Source organism: Poecilia latipinna, unplaced genomic scaffold (genome assembly GCF_001443285.1).
Source record: "Poecilia latipinna isolate Pla-1442-1.1 unplaced genomic scaffold, P_latipinna-1.0 Scaffold2673, whole genome shotgun sequence".
In the NCBI taxonomy this organism is placed as follows: domain Eukaryota; kingdom Metazoa; phylum Chordata; class Actinopteri; order Cyprinodontiformes; family Poeciliidae; genus Poecilia; species Poecilia latipinna.
The window spans coordinates 56155-76566 of record NW_015115289.1 but is presented as its reverse complement, the minus strand read 5'-3'; the positions used below and the strand labels follow the sequence as shown (position 1 = coordinate 76566).

The 20412-nt window shown below is 37.9% G+C and overlaps 3 protein-coding genes across 4 annotated transcripts; 1 reads left to right on the top strand and 2 right to left on the bottom strand.

Annotated features, from left to right (window-relative positions):
* Positions 1-238: 238 nt before the first annotated feature.
* LOC106938717 (acyl-coenzyme A thioesterase 9, mitochondrial) lies at positions 239-7731 on the bottom strand. 2 transcript variants are annotated; one of them, XM_015020852.1, is made up of 16 exons: positions 7547-7731; positions 6994-7088; positions 6094-6120; positions 5728-5773; positions 5051-5221; positions 4943-4980; positions 4781-4864; positions 4600-4703; positions 4018-4091; positions 3254-3321; positions 3072-3183; positions 2893-2983; positions 2063-2148; positions 1903-1990; positions 667-817; positions 239-588 (listed from the first exon to the last, which is right to left on the bottom strand). In XM_015020852.1, exons 1-16 carry the CDS (start codon positions 7558-7560, stop codon positions 533-535), a joined length of 1305 nt encoding a protein of 434 aa, XP_014876338.1. In that variant the 5' UTR covers positions 7561-7731; the 3' UTR covers positions 239-532. The 2 variants fall into 2 exon arrangements, with proteins under 2 accessions (XP_014876338.1, XP_014876339.1); XM_015020853.1 differs by lacking the exon at positions 6094-6120.
* A 2157-nt stretch (positions 7732-9888) lies between these two features.
* On the top strand, positions 9889-13342 carry LOC106938715 (diamine acetyltransferase 1). The gene is made up of 6 exons (XM_015020849.1): positions 9889-10166; positions 11351-11402; positions 11490-11570; positions 12519-12620; positions 12706-12746; positions 12881-13342. The coding sequence occupies exons 1-6, from the start codon at positions 10104-10106 to the stop codon at positions 13055-13057; spliced, it is 516 nt and encodes a 171-aa protein (XP_014876335.1). The 5' UTR covers positions 9889-10103; the 3' UTR covers positions 13058-13342.
* A 988-nt stretch (positions 13343-14330) lies between these two features.
* LOC106938714 (MICOS complex subunit MIC26-like) lies at positions 14331-19459 on the bottom strand. Its single transcript, XM_015020848.1, has 9 exons — positions 19369-19459; positions 18922-19044; positions 18641-18763; positions 17989-18021; positions 17432-17486; positions 16598-16693; positions 16425-16516; positions 15232-15321; positions 14331-15070 (listed from the first exon to the last, which is right to left on the bottom strand). Exons 1-9 carry the CDS (start codon positions 19390-19392, stop codon positions 15017-15019), a joined length of 690 nt encoding a protein of 229 aa, XP_014876334.1. The 5' UTR covers positions 19393-19459; the 3' UTR covers positions 14331-15016.
* Between the last annotated feature and the right edge of the window lie 953 nt (positions 19460-20412).

The following is a 20412-nucleotide window of genomic DNA, read 5'->3' as shown; positions in this document are numbered from 1 at the left end:
GTAGCTCCAGAGATGCAGATCCTGATCTTGCTGATGAAAAAGTACAAAACAACCTGCATGGAGAAAATTCATAAACTACCAATCAAAAGTAAAAAGATTGCAAGAAAAAAGTAATGAAAAATAAAACTAAATGACAGCTTAGTTTTAATTTTGCAGAAATGTCCCAATAATGTGATTTTAAAAATCTGAAGTAAAGAAACGGTTGTTAAGATGAGAATAAAAACAGGAACGACTGTAATTGAGCTAAATATAAATTTATTCTTTGCATTAAATCTCGTGCTACAGATGCAGAAACAGAGTACAGAGATCTGTGCGTAAACATGTCAGTTTAACATAATAAATGTAACAGCATGTAGACGATTCATGATAGTTATGAGATCAGACACTCCAACCGCTAAATGTTTTGGCTTATAAAAAATACCAACGAAAAGCGTAAACGTTTGTAAAACTTTGGCATGAAGTATTTTAATTTAATTCGTTGTTCGACATGAAAGCTTCCTGCGGTTTGTTGCTGCGGCTCGTTTCCGACCCATCAGGACTCCAGGGTTTGGTTAAAGTGTCTTTTCCCGTCCAGGTAGAGCATCGACTCTGGAAAACAAACAAACTCCAGTCAGATCCGTGGCGAAGCGGCCGGTAGAACCAGAACCAGAACCAGAACCGGCTCACCTCCATACGTCCGGGGAACGACGCTGGGAACGTTGCGGTCCGAAGCGAAGGTGTAGTGGAAGATGTTGGTGGTACTGTGCTGCTGGGTCAGTGGGTCAAACACCTCGCTGTGAACTCTGACCTGGATGTACTTCCCCTGGGTGTAACAGACCTGAAACACAGGAACAAAAACAAATTATGACTCATTTATAAAGATTTCCTGATTGATTTAATGACTTTCTGCAATGAAATCACTGATTTAAGTTGTGCTCAAATCTATTCCAAAATCTGCAAATAGAAGAATAATGAGAAAAAAAATTTACACAAATTTTTATTCTTTGAGGAACTTAAATAGCTCAGTTTTTGTTGCTAATCATATTGAAGAGGAACTTTAACTTCACATCAAGCCAAACTGAGGCAGATCTGTAGCAGCAGTAGGAAACATCGCCACCTGCAGGTGGGAGTTAGCAACACATACCCAACGTTTTTCACCAATCCTGTGGAAAATATGCAAGAAACATACAATTATGCTTTACCATGATGGCCGACAATAAGGTGTTTAAATCTGGACACGACTTTTATGACCCGAATCAACGGCCACAACAAGAAGGTAAAGACACCGTGTACAAGAGTTCATAAAACATAAATGTAGTTTTTAATGTTTAATGAAAGATGGTTGGAGGTTCTGCACTGCAAAACCACAAAATCTTAAAGTAGTTTTGTCTTGTTTCTTGTGCTGAAAGTATGAAAACTTACAATAACATTTCATCAAGATGTAGGAGATTTTTTAGGTCAATATTTCCTTAATATTGTTGAAACAGTTCTAGTTCCACTGGGAGATTATTTTAATTAAACATGGGAAAATGTCTTGCTATAAACTAAATAACCTGCTGGTTGAACTAATATTTTTTCAGCAATTTTAAGGAATTATTAACTTAAAACAAACTTCTACATCTTGATGAAACATTACTTGTAACTTAGTTTTATCTCATTTCAAGTGAACTAAGATACTAATATTAAAAACTAAGAAAAAAAAAAATTGGTAATATTTTGTGTTTTTGCAATGCTGACCTAAAAATGAGAAGTTCTTGTTTTCATGCTTTTCTTGTTGTTAATATTAATGGATCTCATTTAAATGCAGATTTAATCAATAACCTCGTTAAGCTTTTAACGGGTAGAAATCCAGGCAGATTATTGAGAATCCAGGACTGATCTGGATCCTCAGCTGTAAAAACTCTTCAGTGTCGTGTGTCTGACCTGCGATGAGAGCATCAGCAGCGATCCGATCTCCACGGGTTTCTGGAACAGAATATCATCCACGGCCACCAGACTGGGCCGACATCCTCTGCAGCACAGAGAGCAGAGCGTCAGGCCTGAACTCGCTCGATCTCGGGTCTGATTTCAGTCCATCTCTCACCCGAAGGAGCAGGCGTTGGCCCAGCCCAACTCGTAGGCTTTCCTCATGAGGAAACCTCCGAAAATCCTGTTGAAGATGTTCCTCTGCTGCTCGGGACCAAAACACAAACAGCTGGAGACCAAGAGACCACAAGCTAATCCAGACTAAACCTCTCAAGCTTTAACTCAGGATTATCTCTATTCTGTCAAAGGGTGTTCAAAGGGGGCCATTTTTTGCGGTCCCCTTACCACAATTAAATAAAGCTTTCCGACTGTTGCCATGGCAACCAGGACCACATCTACTCATTGACTTATTCTCTAAAGTGCCTGATGCAGCCAAATCTGCTTTTGATTGCTGTTTTTAAAAGTTGGCTAAAAACAACTTTTTCAAATAAAAACTGGAATAAATCTTGTTTTTACTGCTGAGAAATGAAAAAATAAAATGGATTCTTTAACAAGGAAGAATTATTTGAAGTTTTGGATCTACAAAAAATTCAGATTATTTGTTTAATTAAAATAGTTCATGCTGAATTTATTGTTGAGTAGGTAATAATAATAAAATAAACATTTGTGGATTTTAGTTTTGGTCCATGTAGTAAAACGTTTGGACACCCCGCTCTAAATGCTTCCAAAAATCAGAGAAATATAAAATTAAACATCATAATTTGAGAAAATGTTTAGAAATCTCCCTCATTTTTCTGGCATTTAGCAAATAAAATAGTTTTGGTAACATTGCATGTTCTATGACTGGAAGAATTTTGTCTGAATTCATGATAGACACTGAGAAAAAAACAAAGTGTGTTTTTTAAAATGGACCTTTTTCCCACCCGTTGTTCATGCGTTGTGTCTCACCTGAGGGTGGCAGATCTCCAGGCCCTTCAGCTTAGCGTCTTCCATCCAGACGGAGTTGGGAGGCAAAATTCTGCTGCGGAAACTAACTGTGCTGAAACCGGACATAAACGGCGTGAAGAACAAATAAAATAAAGATAAAATGTTCAAAATAAAGTCAGGAGAGAAACTTCTGGTCCTACTTTGCATCGAGGGTGTTGAGGAACAGATCATGGATGATTTTCCGCTCTTCGTTTGTGGGAGCGACTTTCAGCAGCGACGCCGTGCTCAACTCCACACGACGGGATTTATTAGCTGGACAGAAGAAGGAGAGCGGGGTGAGAGTTGGTCCTGCCGGTCAGGACGTCACCTGCAGGATTCACACCTTCTCCTTCCTGCAGGAGTTTCTCTTCCTCCGGACCTTCAGGCGCCAGCGGATTCACAAACGCTGCTCTGGAAACAGGAAACAGAAAAACCAATCAGCTGGATTAGGGGAAGATTTATACTTTCTTTTAAGATGTAGAAAATGTTTTATTTTGCTGGGAAAAAAAACTTTGAAATTTTGTGATTAATCTTGGAGGTTTTCAGGGGAAAGTTTGAGACTTTCTGAGTCTGAAGGGTCGACAATTAGCTGGAAAAAAAATGACATTTTGGGATTATTTTCAGAAGCTTTCTAGAAAAACAACTTTTTTTTGTTTGAAAAGTCAAAAATTAGCTACAAAAAACTGAAATTTAGAGATTATTTTTTAAAAATTAAAAAAAAAAAAAGAATGGACGTTTGTTGGTTTGAGTGGCTGAAAATTTGGAAGAAGTGAGAACGCAATGAAAATGTCTGAGAATGACTCAAATGTTTCCTGACTGGAACAAAATTACAGGATAAATAAACCCGCCACACTAAACTTTAAGACCTTAGATTAACGTATTTCATTTTAAATGCTAAATTTAAGACTTTATAAGATTACAGTGACCCCATGATGATCTGCATTATCCAGATTGGTTGAAATTGATAAAAATCAAATGGCATAAGAAAAGCTAAAGATGCTGACTGTGCTAAAAGTAACAGGAATTTGACACTTCTGAGCTTTATCATCAACAGTTTTAAGAGGTTTAGTGTGTATATTGGAAGGACAGCAGCTGTTGGGTTGGTACCTCTTGTTGCCCGGATCTCGGGCCACCATGACAAACGTAGCGTCCAGAACCGGGGCGTACGCTCCGTCCCGGTACTGCAGGAGGAGAAACAACGTCTTACACTTTCTAACAACCATCAAACCTTTTTGTCCTTCAGGATTCTACCACGCCGTATTAGGGCCATCGTAGATGCATATAAAAAAGAAAATAGGAGTAAATTTCCCCAAAAACATTCAGTTGAAAAAGTCAAAATTTGCAGGGGAAAAAAAAATTCTAAATTTTGACATTAATCTCAGAAATTGTCACCAAGAAACAGGAACATTTCTGAATTGGACGATTTGTAAATTTTCTAGAAAGAAAGATAAAAAATCTTTTAATCTCAGAAAAAGTTAAAATTTTTGACTTGAAAAGTTGCTAGAAATAAAATTTCTAATTCTGACTGTTTTCTGGAAAATGTTTTGACTACACCATAGAGTGTATTAGAGCCAGAGTCAGAGCCCAGAAAAGCAGTCAAAAGTTTAAAAAAAAAGCCTGGAGAACCGGATCAGAACCGGATCAGAACCGGATCAGAACTGGACCAGAACCGGGTCGGTCGGCGTTCACCTGTGACATGTGCATCTTGGCCTCGATGGACGACCTCCCGACCCAGGTCACCTGACCCGTGAACTTGATGTCGCAGTCGGGGTAGATGACGTGCTGCCTCATGTCTGCAACATGAAAACCAAACGTCAGAACCCGACCCGACAGAACCAGCAGAGTCTCAGGCGGTACCGCCGACTCGTACCGATCTTATCCACCAGCGCCGTGACGATGGAGAGCGGCGAGCGCTTCAGGGCCGGGTTGTAGGTGTGGGAGTAAGAAATGAGGACTGAGGAAGAGGAGGAAACGTTTCAGCGTCTCTGATCAAAGGAAATATTTAATATTTATTATTATTGTTTATTTTTACCTGCCAGGCTGTCCAGGTCCTCCAGGATCCTCCCAAACCTGATCAGAGTCACAGAGGTCAGAGGTCAGAGGGGGAACAGCAGGAAGTGGGGGCTGGGCGCTGCGTTACCTGACGGTGTTGTGGTTGGTCAGGTATTTCTCCCGGAGCTCCGGCTCCGAGCCCAGAGGGAGGTGAACCTCCAGGAAGCTGTCCTTCATCCGCTTGGCGGGAAGCTCGCTCTGAGACCTGGCCAACATGGACGCCAGGGACACGCGCTCCGCCATGGCCTGCTGGTGGTCGCTATGACGACGGAGAAACAGAAGACAGGGCGCAACTTTTCATTCTTTAAGAAAAATGAAAAGACGAACTGAGACAGGCAGAGAAAATAATTACTAATAATTATACAGAAAGTTTCATGTGAATTTTCTCTTAATTGCATCAGCTGTAAAAACTCCAACGTATTTTTACATCTAATCTAAATAATTTGAATCCACATTTTAAATATTTAATTTCTTAAACAACAGAAACAAAAAAAACATATTAATTATATATTTTTGGCAATACTATAAAAACCTAAGACAAAAGAAACAACAAAAAAGAATATAATATATTTTCCATAAAAGCATCAAATAGCAACATGTAGCTTTTATTGACTCTCGTAAAATCAGATAAATGTTGCTGCTTGCAGCACATTTTTACTCTTTAATGTGTTTTTAGGAAAAATAAAACAGAATTATCTTAAAGAAAAGCAGATTTCAGTATCAAGCAGTTAAAACTGGATCTCTGAAATAACTCAAATTATTTACCTCCAGTTTGTTGAAGCTCCAACTATTTCCCTCAGCCTGTTTCGCACTGAAACAAGAGAAAACAATCAGATTTATGTTTCCCAGAGCGACGATGAGGAGGAGTGAAGGACTGAGGAAGATTTCACTGTTTCTCCACTAAACCAGCCAAACAAGAAGAAACTACAAACTACAGAGAGGAAGGAGAAAAACAGGTTAAAACGCTGCAGAAAGAGGAACTAAAGAGACGCCGTGGTTAAAAAGCAGCCCTGAAATCAGACGAGTTTCAGAAAAATGGAATAAAAACAAGCAGGAGGAATTAAGAGTAAAATTAAAGCGACTTGAATTAAACTTATGCGGTTCAGGTAGTTAGGATCAGTTTAAATTTACCATTTGAAACGTGTAAAAGTCGATTTCCTGCAGAAAAGAAAACAAAATAAAAATTCATTAAACATCTAAAGAGCAGAAACTAAAAACAACTAAAATTAATTTTTACTTCATCTCAGTAGGGATGGAGGGAAATGTTAGAGAATTTATTTGATCTGTAGAATAAAGCTAGAAATATATACAATAATTCAGTATTTACAAATATTTACTTATTTAACTGATTTATTAAATATGTAATTGAACAAATAAATAAGTTAAAAGCATGTTATTCATTATATTATTATGATTGATTATATTGTTATTACCATTAATAATATTTAATACACTTTTGTGTTGCTGTAAATCATTAATTGATATTCAGGCTTTAACGTTAGACTCAGTGGGCGGGGCTTATTCTGGTAAAGATGAGCTGATTGGTCTGCTGTTAAGTCAGTGTGAAGCAAAACCAATCAGATGCTATAATCAATTTAATGAGAGTAAATTATGGAGAAAAGCAAATATGGAATCATTTTTAATAGAGAAATGTAAAAAGTTCTCACAAAATATAATTTAACGTAACTATTTCAACATTTATTTTGTTATTCACTTAATTATATCATGCATTTAAAAATGTATATAGTTTTTGTCTATTTACTTCATGTAAATACAAGTGCAGTTTTATTAAAATAGTCATAATTGTTTTGAAATTGTTTTATTTATGTGAAAATTTGATAGTTTGCAATCAATGATGGTCAACAAATGTAAATTGATGCTTAAAATGTACAATTTTATCAACCTAAAATCAGTTCTGAAGTATAAAACAGAGCGGCGATAACTTTTACTGTTTGTAGTTTACAAAGCAACAATTTCACCAATTCTTTGGAAAATCTGATCTATAAGAAGGATCCGTGTTTGCAGTCTCACCCTCGGCCATGTCGGGAGCCTGGCCTTGTCTGGATGCTGCAGCCGAGCAGAGCGACCTGCAGGTCAGGGAGGCAGCACGGCTCAGAGACAGGAACCTGGAGAAACAGGAAAAATACAAACATTAACTTAACTCACAGATTCACCCTCCTCAAAACTACATTTTGTATTTGCTGGAGTTAAATTTGTTTCATTGAAGTGTAAAAAAAATGTCCTCTGCAGACACCAGCAGGGAGGGAGTAGAAAAATGTGAGTAGTTATTTTATGGACCGAAAGTTTCTGAAAGCAGAATAACTTGTGGTTTGTTTGAACTGCTGGGCTCGGTTCTGGTGTCGGTATGAAGAGACAGAGACACACCCTCTTTATGAACACCTCCGCCCAGACTTTACTTTCTTCTTCACAGAAATGTGTCATCATTAAACCCAGAAATTAGATAAATAATCGGAGTTACATCCAGTTTATTACGCTCCAATCAGGCCAGAGAGTCACTCCGCCCTGTGAATTAGTTAGAAATCCGCAGCGGAAGCGTTAAAACCAGGTTAAAATCGGCACCAACCTCTGTGAGAGCATGATGGAGTCTGAGCTCACAGCGGAACCGCTTTCTGGGTCCGGACTAAGCGACGAACAGAACACAAACAGGAGAGAAATGACAGACTTTCTCTGGAGGACGCTGCGATTCTGAACAGTGAACAAAAAAACATCTGCTTCCAGGTTCGTACGTCATCACGTTCACCTTAAACTGACGCAATGACGCGCCGCTGCGCAGCGATGGGTTTGTGGTTTATGTGCCCTCAGTAAAGTCTGCCAGGCACCTCTAGCGAGCTAACTCACGTTTTGCTTCGTCTATTTACCTGCATTATACGTTCAGTATTCTCTATTTTTATGCTTTAACAGATATTCTCTTTAGTGATTCCTACTACCAGCCTCATTTTAAATATCAAAAATAACTTTAGAAACTCTTGAAAAATATGATAATATATGATAATATGAAATATGTTTCTTCACTTAATTTCATTCCACTAATCAAGCAGATATTTGTAATATTTTAAATAACTGTTACTGTGGCTACAGTAGCTAAAACACTGATGAACATTGTCTTCATCTCATGCATGAAGCTGCTGCTGAGCTGCAGAGCTCCTTCACACTGCTGCATCCTAAATGCACATTGTCTGTCACATTATCAGATTCTTCCCCCTCAGCACCTGTTAGACTGTAGAACCATCACTGCTCCCAACAAAATCAGTGTGTTTACATCCCTGTTGGTATCTGCAGAGATTTTATCATTTCAACTAATATTCCTGCAGCTCTTTGAACAATTCCACATTAATTTGAATCTAAAGAGAAAATGCTATTTTAACTCGCAATGACTGCACAGTCTGTTGTTTTCTATAACCCACTGTGGGACAATAATGGATATTTCTATTTCTAAAGGAACATAGTCTTAAATAACATAGGAAACTCATTGTGAACTAAACAGGTTTCTGAACTTTAAATGCATCGTTGATTTCAGTATCAATCATATTCAATAAACTAGAATATGTGTCCCAGTGAGTCTCATTTATTGGATTAAGGACCTTTTGAAAATAATAACCTTTAAGCAGGTGTGAAAAGTAAGGGTAACACTTTATTTGAAGGGGGGTGAATAAGACTGTCATGACACTTTCATGAACATGACATAACACCTGTCATGAACATGAATAAGCCTTCATGAATATTTATGACTGTTGTCATAAAGAGTCATTCGGTAAATTATGACACTTTTAATACAAAGTTGACATTATTCAAAATGTCTTTGTTATGACAACTTGACATTAACCAAGAAATCATTACTGTTTAAACTTTACCTTTAATAACATAAAGTTACCTCATTTTTAAAGTGCAATCAGTAATACTTTTATAACAAATTTATATCAGTAATGATTTCTTGGTTAATGTCAAGTTGTCATAACAAAGACATTTTAATAATGTCAACTTTGTATTAAAAGTGTCATAATTTACCAAATGACGCTTTATGACAACAGTCATAAATATTCATGAAGACTTATTGATGTTCATGACGGGTGTTATGACATGATTATGAAAGTGTCTTGTCAGTCTTATTCACCCCCTTTCAAATAAAGTGCTACCAAAGTAAGTATTAAAAGTGTGAAACAAACTTTTCATATTTTTAGTATGTTAGTTATTTTTTTATGAAATTCTGACTCTGTACTGGAATCTCCTCCTATTTGGGAGAAAATATCCATAAAAGACCTTTATAAGGGATCCAATTCAGATCTATCTTAATCAGCTCGTTCTAATTTGGTCCACCAGTTGTTTTTGTCACCTTAAAGAGTTTCAACGCTGTGATTCAAATAGATTTAGAGGAACAACCAGTGACAGATACAATCAGAAGAGTTACAGGAAACACCAATGTCTGGTTACACATTAACTTCTAACCGTCTATTGTATTCATGAATTATCAAAACCCTTGCTATGTGACCTGGGTGTATCGTTACAGTTCAACCCTCATGGTTACCCTTATGGGAGGGATGGAAAATTCCTTTTCTTCCCTCTGTGGCCAGTAACAACTTGTGTCACTCCAGAGGGCCGTTTCATTACAATTTAATAACATTTGAAGACACTAAAAACATATTTTTCAAGCTATGTATTCATTTTTGTAGTAAATAAATTTGAATAATCCAATGTAAATACGCTTTAAGCAGATTTTTAATGTTTTAATTGAAGAATAAAATATGTTTAAAGATTGTATGCTAAAGAATCAAAACAAAAATCCAATCTTCAGCCCTTCTTTATGCTGATTGGACGAACAGAACCCTGAATCCAGAGAGGTGGTCGCTGATTCGTCAGAGATCTTAGAACCTAGTCAGCTGACCAATAGTAGTCGAGCGCGAGCCGGGTATAAAGCACCCGGCGTAAACAAAGGCAGAGCAGTTGACCGACAGCGACCCAGTGAGGGGCCACCGAGAGCTGGATGAGCCTACGTCGACGAACAGGTCCTGACCAGAGGCTGACTGTGGGGGAAAAGCCACTGCGAAGCGAATGAAGAAGCACCTGATCTTCCACTTCACATACAGAGGTCTTCTAACGAAAGGAAAAAAGAGTAAAAGAAGAAAATGGAGTATAAATTACGAAAAGCTGAGCCCAAAGACGTGTCCGATATATTACGACTGGTGAAGGTAGGATATAAACAGACGTTTCCTCTTAAATTTGAATGTTTTTGAAGGTGAAAAATAAAACTGACGTCGATTGGTGGAGGATGACATAGAATGAGGTCAGATCCCCGATACGCAACAGTTCCGACTTCCGGTTCTCCAAATATGGTCAGTCTGTCTGTCGCCGAGCTTATGTTGTTACCAGGCTGACCCGACTCCGAGCTGTGTGACTGCTGACCTGACAAAAAGGACAAATCTGACTTCATATCACAACCATGTCTGCAAAATATGAGAACTTTACAATCTAATCTCACGACGTTTATATAAACAGTGGAACATAACGAGCTTTGAGGAGTTTTAGAGCTGAAGACAGCCGGACATTAATAAACTTACTAAATATGATTATAAAGGATGTGAGTTGTGGAACTGCAGTTGTGTGGTGAGAAATCCAGAAAGTAAGTTCATCAGATTAGTAACACATCAGAAACCACAAATGATAAACAGAAATAAAAATACATTTGATAAATGTTGAAAAAATAAAATATGAAACTTGTTTTAATGTAGTTAAACAATATCAAAGAAGTCTAAGTGAGACTGAATGAGATTTTAGTTTGTTTTTAAAAACATTGCAAAAATAAAAAATTGAATGTAAGGGAAGAATTTGTGATAAAACCTAAAATAATGAACTCTGGTTCAGTTTGAATGCATATGTGAACTCTAAGCAAACCGGAAACGGCTCAAAAACAGGCGGTGGACTACAGCGCAGGGCATTCTGGGTAAATACAACCAAAACAAACATGCTAGGCTAGTGCTAGCAGGAGAAATGACTCGTGGTTTTTTACCAAAGAAAACAGAGAAATTCTACAAATGCTAAAATCTGATGCCACTCCATTTTCTTTTTATATTTTGTGAAGAAGGTGTCTTCTTCAGAGGTTTCCATGTCGTTTCCTTCAGTGGTTCTGGGTGCAGCGCCCCCACAGGCGAGCAGGAGTACATGTTTTTCAAAGGGTTCGGTTGGTTTGACTCATTTTCAGCAGCTGAAAATGCAACAAATGTTGCAGCTTTGATAAGAATCATTGAGTCAATGTGACAAATCTAATCTCTGGTGTTTAAACCTGATTGTGAGACGCTGCTAGCAGTCACTCTGTTACAGTTAAGCTAGCTTTCACTGCTAATGTCACCCAACTAAATCTTTCCTGTCATTTCAGGAACTTGCAAAATATGAAGAGATGGAGAGCCAGGTCACGCTGACGGAAAAGGGTGAGCGTCTGGTTCTCCTTTTAGTCTGGATGTTTCTGCAAGTCATCGCCGCTCTTCTTCATGGTTTGGTTAAAACGTTTCTTCCAGATCTCCTCGAGGATGGGTTCGGTGAAACGCCGTTTTACCACTGCATCATCGCTGAAACTCCAGGAGAGAACAGCAGCGACGGTACGAACCAGTGGAGAGGAACCAGTCAGTTTACTGGTTTCATGTTCCTGATGAGCTGCTCCAGTTTCCCACCAGCTGGGTTCATCCGTCAGCGGCTCTGCTTCCTGTTTACGTCCAGCAGTTATGGCTTCCAGGGAGCAGAGCCAACTCAGGGCTGCAGGTGTTCAGCCTTGGACGTGAAACAATCTGCAGAAAAAACTCAGCAGTAGCAGCAAAGATAAGCCTGAAATGAGAGATGGGATGTTTCCACATAAAACACAGGAGAAGGGGGTCAAAGGTCAACCACTTCAGAACAAGAGAGGAAAACATTTCCACCCGCACAGCGAGCATGCGGTCGCTCATCAGGGGACGGGTTGGGTGGAAAACTCATTTAAAATGCATAAATACAGAAATAAAACCGTGTTTCTCCATCAGCAGATCTAATTAAACCAAACCGTTGCCATGGGAGCCAAAAAACATCGAGTGGAAAAAGATTGATGGCCACAAACAGACATATTTTTGTATTAATTTTAGAAAAAGCTTTTTTTCCCTCCAACTACAAACAAAATGCAATAATTTAATAAAACAAAACCAGCAAAGATGTGGTAATGCTGACTGTGTCCGACCGTTTAGATTTTTTTCTTGCATGTTTATTTTCTGCGATATGGGATGTGGATCGCTGCTTCTCTGGAAAACTTCCTGCTTTTTTCAGCAGTTTCCCGATTGGTTGCGCCAAAATCTGCTGCTGAGTTTAAAAAATGACTGGATGTTTGTTTACAATAAGTCAAGAAACACAAGGCTGATAAAGTGAAGATTTCTCTCAGATTATTTTCTTATTGTAGATACAAAAACTTGAGCTGGAAAACAAAGTTTGCGCAGTCTTTTTTTTATTGTGGTCAGGGGCCACAAATGGCCCCCAGGACACATTTTGGACACCCAGACAAAAACAAAACCCCCTTCTCTCTGCAGAGCCGAGCGTGGTGGGCTTTGCCATGTACTACTTCACCTATGACCCCTGGGTGGGCAAGCAGCTGTACCTGGAGGAGTTTTATGTGATGGACAAGTGCAGAGGTAAGAAAACCACCGAGGTGGATCAGTTTCTGTTCCTCTGCTTCCCCAAATAAAAAAAGTTTTAAACTTCGTCTCTTCCGTTCAGGGCTCGGCATCGGTTCAGGAATCCTGCGGCACCTCAGTGACGTAAGGAAACACGAAACTGGTTCAGTTCCTTTAATCGGCCTCCAGATGGTTCCCTAAATGTTCCTGAGAATAAATACTTTACATGTGGGAGCCAGTGGAGGAAATTAAAATGTTTTAAACCTCATGTCGTCCAGCTGGCCATGAAGACGCGCTGCACCGGCATGATGTTCGTGGTGGCGGAGAACAACGAGCCGTCGGTCCAGTTCTACAAGCGGCGCGGCGCCGAGGATCTGTCCCAGGAGGAGGGCTGGAGGCTCTTCAGGTTCGACAAGGACAGCCTGGTCAAGATGGCGACTCCGGCCGAGGAGTGACCGCTGGGCCGCAACCGAAGAGGAGGAAACCCAAGACCGCAAACCGTCCCATCGGCTCGGCTTTTCCCCGCTCAAACCGGAGCTCGTTTTTACAGCTTCAGCTTCTAAATAGAGAAAAATGTGTCAACGTTGTGATTCTGAGTGTATTTTACTTCATTTAGTTTACAAATATGTTATTCTGTCTAATCTTAACCAGCTGTAACTGCTTTTAGTTCAGAATCAATAAAGGAGCAGTAATGATGTAATAAAGTCTCTTTATTCACCCTGGAAAAACTCAGTAAGGTTAAAAAAGAAGGAATAAGATCTGGACATGCAGGATTAAACGGTACTCTTAAAATAATAAACATAATACAGTTTGTAATTATTGTGACACATTGGAAACAGTACAACTTATTTTTAGAGTGTAATAAGTATTACATTATAATCACGACAGACTGACGGTGGTTGATGAGATTTAAGGCGATAATGAATCATCATTTTGCCTCCGGCCTTCTGAACTGACTGGATGCTGCAGGAAGTCCAGCAAACATCGAGGTTCAGCTGCAGAAAGTTTCATAATCCAAAAGATTATTTTTGACAGGAAACAGCCGAACCGTCCTGGTTCTGATCTGAACAGAACCGGTGGTGCCTTAATGCATCCATTATGCCCGTGATTACAGGTTGAAGATTAATATTGTTCAATTAGGATTATTTTTGAGTAAGAAATTAAAAATGGATAAAATATGGTTCATAAATACGTAAAATTATTTGGCTTCCATCTTTAAATTGAGCTATTTTTTCTCTCCATCTGCATGTCATTTTAATATTTCTGACTGAGACATTTTATTTTATTAAAGTCTGAAAGTGAAAAAAAAAATCCTGATTCAGTTCAATGAAACGTTTCAGGTTTAATTTCTGACATCCTGGACAGAAACGTTGAAAATGTTCGATAAAAACAGATAAACTTGAATATTTTAAAATAATTTCCGTTCAACCAAGAAGTTTGTCCTATTCTTCTGTCACATTTAAATAAAAATATTATTTACACCCTTCTGATTAATCAGTCCCTAATTTCTCTGTTTCATCCCAGACCTCTAGGTGGCGCTGGAGATTCATTCACCAGATATCAACATGTCAGTTAAATTAAATCTAAATTACACAAAATGTGCGTTTTTTTTATTTTTTGGTAAAAATATTATGCTTAAATATTTGAATCCAACCAATTAAATTAAATTAAAATATTTTCTGTAACAGCAGGAAAAGGTTTACAGAGTGAAAAAAAACTGAAAAGATCGGAAAACTCACAAAATGTTTTATTATCATTAAATAACATATTTAGTGACATTTAGTGAGAACATGTAGCCATGCATCTATTTAATAACATTTACGATGGATAAACTCACAGAAAGCATCATAATAAGTATTTTAATCATCTAATGTTGGGTTGCATCTATAACTCATTTTCTGGATTAGTGATTTAATTTCATTAAAATAATTAAAGACATAAAAGTTCCTGATTAGTTGGCTAATTCCTTGAATTTTGGAGACAGTTTTAACCATATTTAACTCTTATTTTCTACATTTTACAGGTTTTGATTCATAATGTGAAGATTATTTAACTGTAAAACAACAGGAGGTGTGAGACGGCAGTGAGGTGTGCTGCAGGAGGGACAGAAAAACAGAGAAGCTGTTTGGTTTGACAGAACCAGCGAGGAAACACAGAACTGCAGATGATTCCCTGATACCAGGAAGAGGAGACGATCCAGAGAACTCGGTGTTCATGTTAGCGCCGGTCTGAAGCCGCGGCGCCACCGGGTGTTCAGATCACAGGAGAGAGAAAACGATGAAGAGCGGAGGAGGAAGAACCGTTTCCAAGAAGCAAATTTCAGCCAAAGTAACACAAACTGCTTCCTGGAACGGCCGCCGTCCTTCAGAGCGCCGGTTTGATCGTGTGATCGGGTTTCTGCCACCTGCAGCTGATCAGCTGTTTCTGTCGCTGCTCTCTGCCTCCTCTGACTTCCTGGGTTTCACCGCCTCAAACACAAACAGATCAATATTTATCATCACTAAACTAAAAAATCATCTTTCACATGTAGAAATATTCTGAAATTAAAGGATTAACAGTTCGAACACGTCACAGTGAGGTTAGGCGGAGTCAACAGAAGTTACAATCATGCTACTTTTTCCAGACTGACCTTTTTCTTGCTCAACGGGGGATCTTTCCACAGAGTTTCCATGGCAACGCGGCCCTGCCGAGTCCAGGTGAGCACCTGGTCTCGACTCAACTGGTGAAAATGGAAAATAAATGACAATAAAATTCAGAATCATAATTTAGTTATAATAACAGAATCCAGAAAAAAATCTCCATCAGTTGAGTCCGAACTTTTTCTCACAAGAGCCGAAATGCTCACAGTGAAAAGACTAATGGGGCAGAATTAGAATAAAATAATAATAATAATGATAAACAGTGGGGGGCACTGCTAGCTAAAGTTTAGCTGCACTAATTATAAACTTTAATTTGATAACGTTAAGAGCTATACCAACATGGCATTTAGTGGAAGCTAATGCTAAGCAGCTACATTCCACCATGAGTCACAAGGAAAATGTGAAAAGGTTTTCTAAACAGTTCAAATGTTATTTTTTCATGTATTTGTTTGCTGGTTGGTTGTTCATTAAAGTCAAAGCAAACTAATAATTTGAATTTACTTGAAAATTTACTTGAATAAAGTTTCACATCATCTCTCAGAATATTAACTCAAACCATCTGGGACTTTCTGCTCCTTTCAGATATTCCTGCATCACTTCCAGGTTCTGTTGAGGCTCCGGTCCGACGTGTTTCTCACACCGAGCCAAAAGGAAACTCTGGGATTAAAACACACCGAGCCGCGGTGGAAACTTTATTCACAGCTCCAGCTTCCTCCAGAAAACACAAACCGAGTCCTGGAGGAAACGAGTCCAAACGGCAGGAAGGCGGCGCCGCCTGGAACCTTTTCACCCAAATGGACCCGAAGCCAGGAAATAAATCAGCTATTAAAAGTTCAACAACATGAAGAGAAGCAGAACTGGGCGGCTGCTTCCTGAGCTAAACATCAAAGGAAATATTTTATCTCCATGATCCTCCCATTTAAAAACCTGGAAAAATCCAACTCCTTTAAAAAACACAAACCAGTTCAAATGGTCCAAAACCAGTCAGAACCATCCAGAACCAACTAACATGACCCAAACCTGGTTTAATACCAGAGGGCCCAACTGGTTTAACTGGGTCAGAACCAGAACCCGGTCCAGTTCTTTCAGAAAAACCCAGAGTCAGAGGAGACAAAACAAATGATCTAAAGCCTGAAAGCAAACCAGAACCAGAACCAGAACCAGATCTGGGTGGGCTGCTCACCTTGGCCAGGGCGGCGGCCTGCTGGGGGTAAAACATGGAGGCGCTGAGCGCCATGAGGCCCGCAGGAAACGCCAAGCGCTTCAGCCGGGAGCCTGGAGGAGCAACACAACATGTCAGACCGACCCGGTCCAGTTTGACCCGGTCCGCTCTGATGTCCGGAACACAGACGGTACCTCTGGCCAGGTAGAGTCCCAGGAACCCGGAGAAGCCGATGGCGGCGGCGCTGGGATAGAGGTCCGGAGGCGGGTCGCTGAGGAACCGGTACGTTTCTGAGGGAACCAGAACCAGGATCAGAGTCAGAACCAGAACCAGGAATATGACAGAATCCAACAACAACCGGGCCGGAGTTTTTTGTTTTTAATTTCTACTATAATTAATTTGAGTTTTGTTTTTTCTTTCTTTGTCTTTTTACATTTATTTTGCATTTCTGAATGCAGTTTCAGTCTTAGTTCTTATTTTATTACATATTATTTTTGTTGTATTTATTTTTGTCAGAATTTTGTTATTCATTTATTTTTTTAATTAAGATTTTGTGTATATTTTATTGATGTTTATTAATTACTGGTTTGAATATGCATCAAATTATTTTGTTTCGTTTGATTTAAAGTTTACAAATTTTTATTTCTTTTTGTATTTCAGTGTCTATTTTCTCTGGATTATTATTTAACTTTTAAAATGTTTAATCAACCTGAATCCCAAATATTATTCTGTAAATTAACACTGAGGAAATATTCATCACTTTATTTATTTTAAAAGATGATGATAACAAAACTTATTACATTTTTTATGTAATCACCATTTCACTTCCAAAGTGAAAAAGATAAACTTGTTTCTTTTAAATAAAATGTTGCTTTTTGATAAACAGCTTCTGCACAAATATCTGATTTTCTAATATTTTTAATGTTAATGATCTGTCAGCTGTTTATAAATAAGTCAGAAATAAACAGAAAACTGCTGACAGGAATATTCTGCAGGTCAGTTTGTGGCAGCCATCTTGTTCTGCTCACCACTGATGGTCGATAACGATGCGTTCAGCGTCGGCTCCGCCGTTCTGTACACCTGCTGTGATACAAACACCAAGAAAAAATGGATTTAATTTTAACAACAGCTTTATTTATTTATTTTTTAATTATTATAACATCAGAATTTACCCTAAGAATAATTCACATAAACAGTTAAAAACTAAAAGTCCATCAAATGCAGGTTGTTAAAATAGAGAAACTGATTCATCACTGAAAAAACTGTGATGAAAAAAATTAACCAGCAAAGTGAAAATGATGTCAACTTCTTGATATAAAAAATTTACTTAATGATAAAAGTTTTTAAGAAACAAAAAAAAAAGCAAAACCAGTAAACATTTGTAAAGAGGAAAATAGTTTTAAACATCTCTGCTTCTGTTCTCAGCTAAACAACTAATTATATTATAAAAGTGAGTTACACTAAAGATATTGCCAGTTTTCTGTGTCTATATAGATATTCATAAAATTATCACTGAAACATTTAAATAATCTTACATTTTCTTCTGTCTAAGCGGTTAATGAATTGGTGATTAGTCTGAATTTACCTCAGCTTTCTCTGCTGCCAGTCGGACATTTTGCTGCAAAAACAAAACAATAAAAACCCGTTAAACTTTATATTAAAGGCTAATTATTAAACTAATACAGCAGGAAGTAAAACTGCTTGATGGGAAAATAACAGCTGGGTTAATCTGGGTTTATGACACATCCAGATGAACAAAAACAGAAATAAATCAGAAGCTGAACTGCTTCCTGCAGGAGATTCAAGAGTTTATTGAAGTTCTGTTGTGAAAACTAATTATTCTGGACAATAAATTGTTCCACATGTTATTGCAATAAATGGTAATACTGTTATTTTTGAAACAATTTTCAACTAACCTAGTAATACAAATACAATAATAATATTATATTAATGCAAATATGCCCACTCAAAGATAAAAACAATCCTTTAATTTCTAGATAACATTTGTCACTGGAACTGGAAAACATTTAAATATATAAAACAACCAAAACAGCAATAATTAAAATGTATTATGAATTTTCAGTAACCAAATAATCAAAGACACATTTCTGTTTTATTAAGATTTTATGTGATGCACATAAAATCCGAATGTTTTCTACCTTCCCTTCTGCTTTCATGTCGCTGCTTTGGAACAACCTCCCCACAGCATGCTGCTGCCACCACCGTGCCTCACCCACCTGACAGCTGTCGGTGTAAGGCGTGGCCCATTTCCTCATCGACGCCACGCTCTGCTCCAGCTGGCCCGCCTCCGGCTCCAGCGGCGCCGGTGTCGGCTCGGGTCTGGTGTACAGAGACGGCAACTGGAGCAACCAGCAAAAACAGACTATGTTTCAGATGTATGGTTTCCTTGGTAACTAATGTATGATTTTAACAACTATCTAGTTGTTTAGTGTTTCTATAACAAATCTGAGTTGAAAAAAACTCAAAACAACCCAAACCCAGTTGCTGATGACGTCACCTCGTCGATGCTCAGAGCGGCCTGGGAGTTCTTCTTCTTCCCCTCGCTGGCAGCCAGAACCGAGCCGCTCATCAGAGCCGTTAACCCCGGAGCCGCGGCGAACAGCGACGCCTGGCGGACAAACTGCGACATGACAGCAACACGCAGAGATGAGTCCGAACAGTCCGTAGCGTTTTTATTTAAGAAAAAATACATATAATCATTCAAACATAAAACACAACGACGAGAATAAGAGACAAGTTAAAATGTCAAACACTCGTTTTTTTTTCATATCGGCCTGTTTAACCGAAGTGTTAGCGAAAGCAGATAGCAACATGCTAAAGACCGACGCGGACAAAACCTACGCAGATCTTCACTAAACCCTCAAACAATAAAAAACTGCGAAATACAGATTACTGATACGGATAACAGCTGGAAAACATGTAGAATAATGTTCAGCATAGTTACCAGTCTGAGAGAAGTCATTTTCATTCAGATGACATTCGCATTACTACGGCAAGCCGCAGGAGGAGAACTCTGCGCATGCGCGTTGATGGAAAATTGAAAAGACGTTTTCTCATGTGTTAAATTGGTTTACTGTGAACTGGAAATAAAATGCTTAATTAGTTCTTAGTTGTATTTATTAACATTTTTTCATTTTAACAGAAAATCTACTGAAAATTATCTGGCATCTATTTAAAAATCAAACTGAACCCAAAAATGATTCAGTAAATTAATTAATACTGATGGAGTATTCATCATTTTATTCCTTTGAAAACAGAAAAAGAAATTATTCTGCCATCAGCTGTTGGCCCTTTAAAAACATTTTAACTTTGATTTGATTTACGTTTGTTATTTTCTAAATGTACTAAGTTAAAAATAATTTATTAATAAAAGTAAAAGTAATTCTTCATGTAACTCATTATCAGCTGTAGAAGCTCATGGCTGTAAGCAGGAAGGATCTCCTGTAGTAGTCAGTGTTACAATAATTCTGAAAAGCCTCTTACTTAAGACACTAAACATTTTATATTTATTAACTTGTAATTTATCAACAATTTACACAGCAGGCAAATGTGATCCAAATATGATTTTTTCATGCCATCCTGAAAGAAACATTTCTGATCTTTTCATCCTAAAAACTGGATTCGTGTCCCTCCAATATGTGGAGCTAAATAAAATTCTTGGGATCTTCTTGGACATAACTGCAGCAGGTTTCAGTTTTTACAGCCTCTATTTTACATGTTCCTCTATTTAACAGAAACATAAACAAACCAAAAGCTGAAAGAACAAACCAAGTTAATCTGTTTTTAATCTGCAGTTCACATCTGGAGACATGACGAACAAATAGGTTTTTATTTCACACAAGAATTAAAATTATTCAGACATATTTTTAAAAAATGTAAATAATATTGTATTTTATATATTTCTTAAATTATACATTTTGTTTAATACAAAATGTTACATTTATTTAAAAAAGAAAAAAATGAAAAATACATTTAAAAATATTTTTTA

Bases quoted from the DNA above. Each gene is read 5' to 3' on its own strand.
- LOC106938717 (XM_015020852.1), bottom strand. The intron at 4,981-5,050 runs GTAACGCAGCGC...GACTCTGATCAG, and splicing joins ACCAACCACAACACCGTCAG to GTTTGGGAGGATCCTGGAGG. The intron at 1,991-2,062 runs GTGAGAGATGGA...TCTGTGCTGCAG, and splicing joins GCCAACGCCTGCTCCTTCGG to AGGATGTCGGCCCAGTCTGG.
- LOC106938715 (XM_015020849.1), top strand. From the start codon at position 10,104: ATGGAGTATAAATTACGAAAAGCTGAGCCCAAAGACGTGTCCGATATA. The intron at 12,621-12,705 runs GTAAGAAAACCA...TCTTCCGTTCAG, and splicing joins TGTGATGGACAAGTGCAGAG to GGCTCGGCATCGGTTCAGGA. The intron at 12,747-12,880 runs GTAAGGAAACAC...CATGTCGTCCAG, and splicing joins TCCTGCGGCACCTCAGTGAC to CTGGCCATGAAGACGCGCTG.
- LOC106938714 (XM_015020848.1), bottom strand. From the start codon at position 19,392: ATGAAAATGACTTCTCTCAGACTG. The intron at 18,764-18,921 runs GTGACGTCATCA...TGGTTGCTCCAG, and splicing joins CCGCTCTGAGCATCGACGAG to TTGCCGTCTCTGTACACCAG. The intron at 17,487-17,988 runs GTAAATTCAGAC...TTTGTATCACAG, and splicing joins TGGCAGCAGAGAAAGCTGAG to CAGGTGTACAGAACGGCGGA.